The sequence below is a fragment of the Bos indicus genome, chromosome 3, assembly GCF_029378745.1.
Source record: "Bos indicus isolate NIAB-ARS_2022 breed Sahiwal x Tharparkar chromosome 3, NIAB-ARS_B.indTharparkar_mat_pri_1.0, whole genome shotgun sequence".
Classification (NCBI taxonomy): domain Eukaryota; kingdom Metazoa; phylum Chordata; class Mammalia; order Artiodactyla; family Bovidae; genus Bos; species Bos indicus.
The window spans coordinates 113,180,731-113,191,963 of record NC_091762.1 but is presented as its reverse complement, the minus strand read 5'-3'; the positions used below and the strand labels follow the sequence as shown (position 1 = coordinate 113,191,963).

Below are 11,233 nucleotides of genomic sequence, written 5' to 3'. Positions count from 1 at the left end.
CAAAGTCCTGTTTGGTGCAGAGGCAACTGGTATTGGAGCTTGGGGCAGTGGTGGGGGAAACACTGAGCCTGCTCAGGGTGCCAGAACTCAGACCACAGCTGCTCCTAGAGTCACTTCTGGAAGCCCGCAGAAATGGTGAGGTGGATGTCCATTCCAGGTAGGGGTGGGTCCAGGCAGCACCCACGCTGGCCCTCTGAGCTGGGCACTGCTCCCTGACCCACGAACGGCGCAAACTGCTCCTGCAGGTGGGAGCCTGTGACCTGGCAGATTGTTTTCATTTGTTTACTGTCTCTGGAGCTCAGCAATGAACACTCACAAACCCAGGAGGAACTGGGGGCTGCAGGGCATCCCTGGAGTCCGGCAAAGACATGTGCCATCTCCAGCGAATCCTGGTCCTTCTTGTTGTTCAGTTGCTCAGTCATGTCCAACTCTTTGCGACCTCGTGGTGATGGCACCCTACTCCAGTACTCTTGCCTGGAGAATCCCATGGATGGAGGAGCCTGGTGGGCTGCGGTCCATGCGACTTCGGTTTCACCTTTCACTTTCATGCATTGGAGAAGGAAATGGCTACCCATTCTAGTGTTCTCGCCTGGAGAATCCCAGGGACGGGGGAGCATGGTGGGCTGCCGTCTATGGGGTCTCACAGAGTTGGACACGACTGAAGTGACTTAGCAGGACTGTAGCTGGCCAGGCTCCTCTGTCCCTGGGATTCTCCAGGCAAGAATACTGGAGTGGGTTGCTGTGCCCTCCTCCAGGGGATCTTCCCAACCCAGGGATTAAACCTGCATCTCCTGCATTGGCAGGCAGATTGTTTTTTTTTTTACCACTGAGCCACCAGGGAAGCCTCCTGGTCCTTGGCCAACTTCAAACCCTTTCTACAGAGTCCCCTCTGTCAGGACAATGCTGGCCCATCTCCACTGCAAACTTCCATAACCACCCCTCCCTGGGCGGCTGCTCAGCAGCTCCGACAGCCTAGAAGCCCGTCTGTGGCTGAACGTCAGGAAAAAATGCCACACAGATGGGAACTGAGAAAAGCACAATTTATTGGTCATGCAGACTGACACATGTGGGGATGTGAGATGCGTACCCGTCCTGAACTCACACTCACTTCTGGATTTGGTTTCCTACATTAATTTCATTACATCAAAAAGCAACAGACACACAAAAACGTCACCAGTCCATTCTCCTAGTAACCAAGGAAGCAGGGCCAAAAGCCATAGAATTCAGAAAGAAAAGACTGCTTTGAGGGCTAGGAACCAAGAGGCCCGCCCTCCCCAGCAGCCAAGTGGGAAAGCTGGTTTTCTGCAGCGACTAAGGAACAGCAAAGACTTTTCCGTCACCTCGATGAGATAAGGCTCAGGGCGTGGCTCATTCCATGGCCTAGCGGTGCCTGCCCACCTGGAGGAGGGCACGGGGGACTTGGTACAAGCCTGGCATCGCCAGTCTGGGCTGAAGCTGAATCTCTTTACTGGAGAGCAGGAATTGATTTTCCTTCTACTTCTGACTGAAGAACTCGGGTGACCCAGAGAGATCCCTGTTCACACAGGCTGAGCTGGATCCCAGTGGCTTTAGCTATAGCAGTTTGCGTCACTGAAGCTAGACAAGGCGAGGTTCACTGTACCCCAAACTAACCACACACTCAGAGCTTCCTAAAGGCCAAGCTCTTCCTCACTCCAGGAGGGCACCGGCCTTAATTTTAATGCTTTGTCCAAACCACTCAGGACATACTGTTTTGAACTGGAAGGGGATGGGGCAGTCTGGGAATGTGGTTTTAGTTGACTGAAGACTCAACTTGTAATGTTCATAAAGCACTTAGCACAGTACCTGGCAGGTGCTGAGTGCTCCACACATGTAGCCATTATTATTATTAATATTATTATTACTAGTATCTCCACCCAGGAATTAGCACTCTAGTTCCTTTCTTCAAAATGCTAGCCGGAACAAGGCTCTTGGGTCCCAAGTACCAAGATCAAGCTGGGGGCCCAGGTGTGCGGGTTGTTGGGTGCCCATCCGGTGTGCTGCTTCTTCCAGCTTCAGCACTGACGATCAGGTTTCACAGCCAGTGCGCCTTGCTGACCACACAGAAGCAAGGCCCTCTCCAGAAAAACACGAAGCCCTGTGCAGGAAGCTGGGTAGGAGGAGTGAACAGGGGTCCTGGGAGAGGGTCCTAGTGGCTTCGTGTTGCTCCTCTGGGCTCCTATCTCATTGGTGGCTCACCAGGGGCTTCACTGCAGGACAAGAACAGAAGATTCAGCACTGCGTCATTGCCAGGCCACAACTAACTCAAGGTCCCCATGTCTTTGCATGCCCCAAGCTAGAGCAGGCTTCCCCTGACATAGTGTTGAAGAGGGCCAGCACACTGTTCTCAGAACTTACACATAATCTATTACATATGTATATATGTTATATGCATACACAGTAATATGTAATATATATGAAATAATATGTAATAGATAATACATACTTTACATGTAAATTGTAACATACAACAATGATATATAACCAAATTTAGTCCTCCCTATAAACCTATGAGGCAGGTTCCACTGATTGCTCATCCACTGACTGATGCACAAACTGAGGCCCAAGGCCCAGCATCAGAGACTGGGGTAGGGGAGAGAGCTGGGATTCAAACCCAGGACAGTCTGGCACCAGAATCTGCTCTTAACCATTATTTGTTTTGCTGAAAAAGAAATCTGTTTCTAGGAAGGAAGAGGACATTGAGTATGAAGTCTCTAGAGTGCTAGGAAATTTTAAAGAACACTAATGATGATGATGAAATAGAAATGATCTGGGCTCTTTTATATTTATGAAGCCTTATTCTTCTGTGGTGTTGGAGAAGACTCTTTAGAGTCCCTTGGACTGCAAGGAGATCCAACCAGTCCATCCTAATGGAAATCAGTCCCGAATATTCATTGGAAGGACTGATGCTGAAGCTAAAACTCCAATACTTTGGCCACCTGATGCAAAGAACTGACTTACTAGAAAAGACCTTGATGCTGGGAAAGATTGAGGGCAGGAGGAGAAGGGGATGACAGAGGATGAGATGGTTGGATGGCATCACCAACTCAATGGACATGAATTTGAGCAAGCTCCAGGAATTGGTGATGCACAGGGAAGCCTGGCATGCTGCAGTCCAAGGGGTGGCAAAGAGTCAGACAGGACTGAGTGACTGAATTGATTCTTCTGGGCCTGACATAGAGGACTCAGTTTACCCACAGCCCCTCCTTTAACCTTTCAACTGTAGGAGCAGGGATTTTGGGGTATAGGCTGGGTTCGAATCCTGTCTTCACCTCCTTTCTCCTTTGCAGTTCCCAGGGCAGGGTTTCTCGGAACCCACTCCTGGGTAGGGTTGGTCTATCGCATACATGGCCATGGATGAGGGCCCACATGCACCAGAGCACGGTTCCTAGCCTGGTGGGTTCTAGCAGACGCATGCACACACAGGCACTCTCCGACCACGCAGGCACCGCCCACACAGGTGCACCGAGCATACTCCCGACATGGCTGGGTAGCACTCCCATGCACCCACGTGCACCTGTAGGGCACACCCGCGCATGCGCACTCGCCTGCCCGCTCCCAGAGCGCACCTGCATGGCGGTCCGGCTGAGCGGCGCGTCCTCCGGCCGGTGCTTGGCGTGGTGAGGCAGCTCGGCGTTGTCGCGGTAGTCGCGGCTCTTGGAGTGCTGCAGGTGCAGGACGGCCGGGCTCTTGACCGGGAGGGGCGGCCGCTGCCCCTGGGCGGGCAGGGGCTGCTGGCTGAGTTCCGATCTGGAAGGCTTGATGGGCCTCTTGACCGGCACCGGGACCGGCACGGGGACCGGGACCTGCGAGCCGGCCGGGGTCTTGGGCTTCCCTTGGCTCTTGTCCCCGCCCGGCGGGCGGCCCTCGGAGGTGGAGCAGGTGAAGGAGCGGACCCGGGGCGTGGGGCTGAGGAAGGGGGCTGGCGGGGGCACCGGCTTGCCGGTCCCCTTGCTGCCCTCTGCTTCCTGGGCTTTGGAGAGAAGGATGCTGGGTGACATGATGCCCGGGTCCGGGCAGGGCGGGGGCTCCTTCCTCAGCATCTTTGGGGACTCCTGCTCTTTCCTGGGAGCCGGCTTCGGGAATGCGCTCACAGACCCGTACAGGGGGTTCTCAAACATCTCGGGCTTAGTCAGCTGCAGCTCCTCGGGAGGCGAAGGTTCCGCCACACTCTTCACCACATCGCTGGGCCTGGAGCATGAGAAAGAAGACACACAGGGAAGAAACACAGATGGGGAATGACTGCTGAATGCCTGCGGAGTTTCCTTTGGGGGTGATAAAGACCTTTCGAACTAGATCGAGGTGGTGGTTGCCTTAACACAGTGAAGGCACTCAATGCCACCTAGTTGTTCACTGGAAAAATGTTGCTGCTGCTGCTGCTAAGTCGCTTCAGTCGTGTCCGACTCTGTGCGACCCCATAGACGGCAGCCCACCAGGCTCCCCCGTCCCTGGGATTCTCCAGGCAAGAACACCGGAGTGGGTTGCCATTTCCTTCTCCAACGCATGAAAGTGAAAAGTGAAAGTGAAGTCGCTCAGTCATGTCCGACTCTTAGCGACCCCATGGACTGCAGCCCACCAGGCTCCTCTGTCCATGGGATTTTCCAGGCAAGAGTACTGGAGTGGGGTGCCATTGCCTTCTCCTGGAAAAATGTTAGGCTTCATTTTATGTTATGTGAATTCCACTGTGATTAGAGACAAGAGAAGGAACTCTTCCTCTTCCTCTTACGTTGATGGTCTCAGAGGTAACCTCCACCTTTCCTTGGACATTTTCCACCATAGAAACTGTCCACACCAGAGCATCACTAAGCAAGGGGGACGAGCGAATTCTGCTCTGAGCCACAGAGGAACAGAAGCCTGTGCTACTGGAGGGTCCCAAGTTCAGAAGCTCGGTTTAACAGAAGCATGGAAGGCCCCCAAGTGTGAGACGCTGCCCCTCGCGCAGGCGATGGACGGGAACCAGATGACATCGGTGCTCACGGGACCCACAGCTCCTATTAACACGGTGTTCTTTCCTCTGCATAAAGCCCTCTCCCCGAGGGCTCCTGGTGAGCGGGGCTTCCTTTGTGCCTCATTCAGAGTGAGAAGGAAACAGTGATGTTCGTGCTGAAAATTAGAAGCCACCTAGAGATGCGCCAGGAAACAAGCCAGTAGCAAGAACAGAGGCCTGTCTGATTTCTGGACCGAGAAGGAGGTCCACGCTGTCCCCAGGGCAGGTGAGAGCTTCCTTTGTGTTTCCTGATTTACTTCTACTCTTGCTGGAGGTGGTTTCCTGCTGAGCGAACTAGGAGAACCAGGAATGGGGACACGTTTTGCTTTCTGGCCAGTGGCGTGATCTCCCAGGGGTGTGTTCTGGGTTCTTCAAAAATGAGGAAGCTATTGAGAACAAAATGTGGGTCCCCTTGGAAAACGCACTGAACCGGTCAGGCCGTGATGCCTCATACTGATGGAGCATGTGCTGCAACGCTGCTCAGAGGTTTCTGAACAGCCTCAGCTAATGGACTCTTTAGGGAGGAGGAGTGGGCAAAGGACAGAGGCGAGATGCCATCCTCTCACTGGGGCCAGTGAGACAAGGTGGGGTTTGGGGACACGGAGAATTGGGCTGTTGCTCATTACTTTTTGGAAAGACCTGGAAGCAGTTGCCTAAGCAGAAGGCCGCTCCTCCCCTCTGGGCCATCCTCGGCACCTGCTCTGGACCCCCAAAGACCTCTGCTCTGAGTTAGCCTGGGGAGGAAGGGGCAGAAAGGGAAAGCAGCATTGGGTGAAACTTCACCTGAAGTTTCGGATGAAGAGGCCAGAAGGAGAAAAGAAAGGTGCATGGCCTGCTGCCTGAAGCTTGCTCTAGTGATGAGATAGGAAGGCTCCTGCTTGCAGAGAGTTAGGGTGTGGATGCAAGCATTTTGCTGATTGCAAAGATGGGCAGGCAAGGCAAGCTTCCCTCAAGGAGGGGGCTTCTGCTTGCTGGGGGCAGGGAGACTGGGGAAGACTGCTTTTAAAAAGTCTTATTTCCTTGATGGGAAGTCACAAGGAAGCAGCTCCCATAGTAGCCACAGCTGTGGAATCAGCCAGCCCATCCCCAGGGTACAGAGTGGGTTCTTGGGGCCAAATGACTTCACTCCTCAAATCCGGAGTCTGTTCTTTTCTAAAGGAGCAAAGCACCAAGCAAGGTCTGAGAAGAGCCTTCTTTCTCTCTTTTTTTCTGTTTAAACTTTTTATTTTGTATTGGGATATAGCTGATTAACAATGCTGTGAAAGTTTCAGGTGGACAGCAAAGGGACTTAGCTATACATACATATGTATCCATTCTCCCTGAAACTCCTTTCCCAACCAGGCTGCCACATAACATTGAGCAGAGTTCCCTGTGCCATACTGTAGGTCCTTGTTGGTTATCCATTTTGAATGTAGCAGTGTGTTCGTGTCCACCCCAAATTCTCTAACTGTCCCTTCCCTCTGGCAACCATAAGTTCATTTTCTAAGTCTGTGACTCTCAAGGAAAGCCCCCTTTCTAACCACATGACTTCGGTCCAGGGTGACCAGTTGTCCGGGTTTGCCCAGGACTTGAGGTGTTTCTTGGGATGTGGGATTCCTGGTGCAAAAGAAGGGGACAGTGCTGGGCAGACTGGGACAGCTGGTCATTCTGCTTGGTTGCTGTGCAGTGTTGGGAGGACTGGGACACCCCCTTTCCCATAACCATCTCTCAGGCTGAGTTGGGGCTCAGGAGCAGCAAGAGGACTGCAGGCAGGCATGGGAGCCCCCAGCGTCTTGCCTCCAGTCACCTCTTTGCTGAGAAGTACCAATTGCTGAGAAGCACCCACCCCACCCTGTATCTACGATGTCCCCCTTTCTGAAGCTGTCACCTATAAAACAGGAGGGAACTGCTGGCCACCGTGTGCCCAGATGTGTGCTTGAACTTGAACTTGTGCTGTGTTTAGGTTAGCACAAAGAGACATTTGCTTTGGGAACTTAACATTTCACTTGAACAATCCCCCTGTTCACTCTGGTTGTTCCTAACTCTGTTTCCTGGGGTTGCCAAAGAGAGGACCTTTGCCAAAGAGGCGCCTCAGGACCCGCCATACCATGGCTTTTGTTCTCATTTTTCCCGGAGAGGAACCTCGGCTGCTTCTCCTTCTGGTTTTCTTACGGAAAGACTAGAGTCCATGATGTTATCAACAAAGTCTGAAAACTAGAGGTACAGAGACAAAGCTGAGCCTGCCCTGTCCGGTCCCATCCTCCCTCCTTCTGTCCCTTCCATCCTTCCATTCTTCTGCCCAGTTTCTTTTTTTTAAGAGAACAAAACTTAAGAGAGTTATAAACTGCCCTCCAAGCCAGAGGAAACTCCAGCCAGGCCCGGTGAGAGTGTTGGGAGTGGCAGGAGATGAGAGGAGACATGTTCTATAGCACGCTCTTCCCTGACTCTGAATTCACGACAGAAAATGCCAAGAGGAACGTGGGACCTTAAGAGAGGGGAAGACAGACCCAGAGTGGCCCCCCCAAAGACATCATAAACGGTACCGGCAGCCCCCAAAGGAAGCCTATGCTGACGATACTCTGCACATCTTCAGTCATTGTTAGTTAAGGTCTGCACTTTTAATTTCCGACACCCTGTGGTTACGGGAAACCTGGAGGGCTCTGGAGCCTGGCAAACGTGTGGGTTTGCTTGCTCAAGGCAGCGGCTGTGTGGGCTCCTCCCAGGCTCCCAACCTCCGGGCATGTGCTGCCTGGACCAATTCTAGATGCAGGCTAGCCTTCTCTAACCACTGGGTTTTTCCCGAAGTTTCACGGCCAAACCCCCTTCTCCCTCTGTGGCCTGACTGCTCTCCTCCTCTTGGGAATTCCCAGTCCCAGCTGCTGCTTGTTTGAATTGGTCTCAACAGGACAGAAGGGACAGTTGCACCTGAGACCAGGAAACACCGTGGTTGACAGGAGACTGAGGAACTGGGAGCTGGGGAGGGACTCCTACATGGAGATTCCCGTCTCTGTTCTGCAGGGCCCTCCCGGGAGTGGGAGGTTGACAGGCATTTACTGCTTATAGAACCGTATTTTTCAATGAAGGTTGTTTTTACAGGACTGTGTTTTTCTTTGGCAGTATGTTTAAATTTTTTTCTCCATGTTTTAAAAAAACTTTCCGGGGACTTCCCTGGTAGTCCAGTGGCCAAGACTCCACACTCCCAGTATAGGGAGCCGAGGTTCGAGCCCAGGTCAGGGGACTAGATCCCACTAAGTTTGCATGCCACAACCAAAGATCCAGTGTGCCGCAGCTAAGACCTGGCACAGCCAAGTAAATGAATATTAAAAAAACACCAATAGGGTAGCAACTGGAGATTCCACCTGCATTTCTCAAGAAACTCCTGTGTTCTAGGCCCTGAGGGTGAGTCAGTGACCAAAGTGGGACACACATCCCCACCCTTCTATTCGAGGCCCAGGCTTCCTGGCTGTGAAAAGCCAGGGAAGGGTGAGGTCATGGTGAGAGGACACTCACCTTGACTCCTGTGTCCTGAGGCAGGGACCCCGGGTTGCTGTTGACGATGTAAACTTCTTGGGCGATACGGGTGGTTGGGAGGGTGGCGTCGGGGGGCTCTCTCCCCTTCCAGGCCCCAGGGTGGAGTCCTTGAGTGGCGGGTCGTAGCTCCAGGCGGTGGGCTGCTGGTCGGGGGACAGGGTCTGCTTCAAGTGCCCAAAGTTCCCCACCCCCATGTAGCTGGGGTTGATGATTTCTGTGATACTGGAGCTACTGCATGGAGGGACCCTGCGGGGGGAAGGGGGGACACAGTTACACCTCACAGCTCCTCTGGGGCAGCACTGGTCTGAGGACAGTGTCTTTTGGTGTCCGTCGGGGCTCCTCAGGCTCTCCCCAACCCCGGTGACTTTCCCCCTTAGAACAGGCTGGGGCTTTTAGCTCTGGAGCCACATCTGCTAATGTCCTTGGTCCTCAGGAAATACGACACCCGTCCTGTGCGATCATCTCTGTAGCTGCTTCCTCCTGGAGTGGGCGTCTTTCTAGTAGGCTATGCCTTCCCAAGGCAGGGACTGCACTTAACATGCCTTGGTTTCTCTAGAACCTGACACATGGAGGTACTCAGTGTTGGCTGAACTGAACTTTGCAATGCAGAAGAATCTCCCTGGCCTTGTCGCATTCACACCAACCTCCCCTGGGCCTGGGGTTTGCAGTCAGAAGCCTCGGAGCTGGAAGCAGGACAGGCCTCTTGTGGCTGGCACTTTCTTTCCCTGTGAGTCCTTGCTTTCTCTCTCTTCCACTTCCCCACTCCCCGTCCTGGGTCTGTAAAGCCAGGCTAGTTTGCAGTGAAGTCCTGGCTCTTACCCACTCTCCAGGCCCCCAATCTACCTGTTGGCAGGTTCCCACTGCTTCATGGGGTCATGGCTGGTAAGGCTTTTCAGGGACTTGGGTCCACTGGATTCATCCCGCTCCGTCTTCACAAAGTCTGCAAGAAAGGGGCCGGGAAAGACCTTGTGAGGGGCAGCCCCCAGGGTTTGGGCCAGGATGGCTCAGAGGTGTCCACTGGCGTGCTGAAGCTGGAGAGTGAATACTGGCTGCCTGAGGGCAGATTCTGAGACCTCGTGTGTGTTTGGTGGTCGATCAGTTATGCCTGCACAGCTCCAGGGCTGGGAGAGTGGGCATGTATGACCCAGAGTTGTCATTTCCTGCAACATCTCCAGCTCGGTGGTGTCAGCGAGGGACAATGCAGGCAGCTATTTTTTGGCAAATCTGAATAAAAGAAATACAACAAGGTAGTGCTGCAAGAGCACTCAGTGCCCAGAGCCAGCCTGTTCACAAGCTAAATGGGGAACTGGGACCCCATCTTCATAACCGACTCTGGTTGTGGCTGCAGGGGTACCAGGTCCCCCTCAGGTCCAGATCCTGCAAGAGAAAGCAGCTCCCAAAGGCAGAGCCAGGAGGCACACGCACAGGAGGCTGCACCCTCGATGCCCAGAGCCTTCCACGACCAGGGGCTGCCAGACTGTTCACATGCACGAATCCTGCTGTCTCGCTGTTCATGTGAGCGGCAGGACCCCATCACGTTTACAAACTTACGGATGCTTAGCAGGGGCTGAACCTGCACTTTCACCCTGGACCAGCCACTTGGCTCAGCTTGTGACCTTCAGCCAAACACTTAACCTCTCTGTGCCTTAGTTTCCCTATCTATCAACCAAGGACAAGACCTTGCTCTCGGAGCTATTGTGACAGAGAAATGAGGTGGCATTTAATAGATGATCGTTTCATGCATCAAGTATAAAATGAAAGCCTGACTCATTTTAGACACTGTTATTTGAGCACTTTTGAGGAAGAATTAAAGCGAAGAGGAAAAGGGAAAGATCTATTGTCTGAGAAGGAAGACAGACTTGATTAACATAGTTTGAGCAGCTCTGTGCCTCTCAAATCATTTATTATTTCAAGCAGGGAGGTTTTAATGGGATGGAAACTATTGAGGACACATATTAATTTCCAGGTTTCAAAAAATGTATGCAGGGTTCAGAGAAAATTACAAATTCGCATCTTCCTTGTGTTCTCTTTATGTTACTAGGTCTCTTGACCACATTTCAGTAGTCTCACAGTGAAGCTGTGACAGTTCTCCTCTCCGAGATGCGACGTCTGAACTTGCCTAATGCAGCAGCCCCCAGCTTTTTTGGCACTAGCGACCGGTTTCGTGGAAGATAGTTTTTCTACAGACTGGAGTGGGGGGCGGGTGGTGGTTTCGAGATGAATCAGGTACACACTTACTGTGCAGGAGCCTGGTGGGCTGCTGTCTATGGAGTCGCACAGAGTCGGACACGACTGAAGCGACTTAGCAGCAGCAGCAGCAGATGGCCAGCCAAAGTAAGCAAGTGGCAAATTAGGGGGAGAATAAGATTGAGTTCAAGTTCAAAGAAGTGCTAGGGGACTCTGCCTGGCAAGAGAAGGCCACGGAGGGTGGCTGCGACTAGGATCAGGAAGGGCCAAAGAAATGTGCTCAGGATGAGAGTGGGGCTTCCAGGTGCACACGGTGCATGAAGGTGATACCAAGGGTAGGTGATACCAAGATGCCCAGGGTGGGTACCAGGAGGGCAAGCTGTAGACACATACACGGGCGTGTGTGTATATATGAGTGCGCACCACATGGCCACAAGGAAGAACAGGGGCCACGTGGGAAATTCTAATCTCAACTGCAGCCGTGGTTTCAATCTCCCTCGCCCCTCAGCCAGGAAAGAGACTGTGAGTAAT

The 11,233-nt window shown here is 52.9% G+C and overlaps 1 protein-coding gene across 1 annotated transcript in view; it reads right to left on the bottom strand.

The window, feature by feature from the left end:
• Positions 1-1,019: 1,019 nt before the first annotated feature.
• The window catches only part of INPP5D (inositol polyphosphate-5-phosphatase D), a 137,398-nt gene continuing 127,184 nt past the window's right edge, over positions 1,020-11,233 (bottom strand). The window contains exons 24-27 of the mRNA XM_019957928.2: positions 9,359-9,455; positions 8,495-8,761; positions 3,588-4,209; positions 1,020-2,228 (exon numbers count right to left, since the gene is read on the bottom strand). Of these exons, the coding sequence (XP_019813487.2) occupies positions 2,226-2,228; positions 3,588-4,209; positions 8,495-8,761; positions 9,359-9,455 (989 nt within the window). The 3' untranslated portion in view covers positions 1,020-2,225. The remainder of the gene's footprint in view (positions 2,229-3,587; positions 4,210-8,494; positions 8,762-9,358; positions 9,456-11,233) is intronic.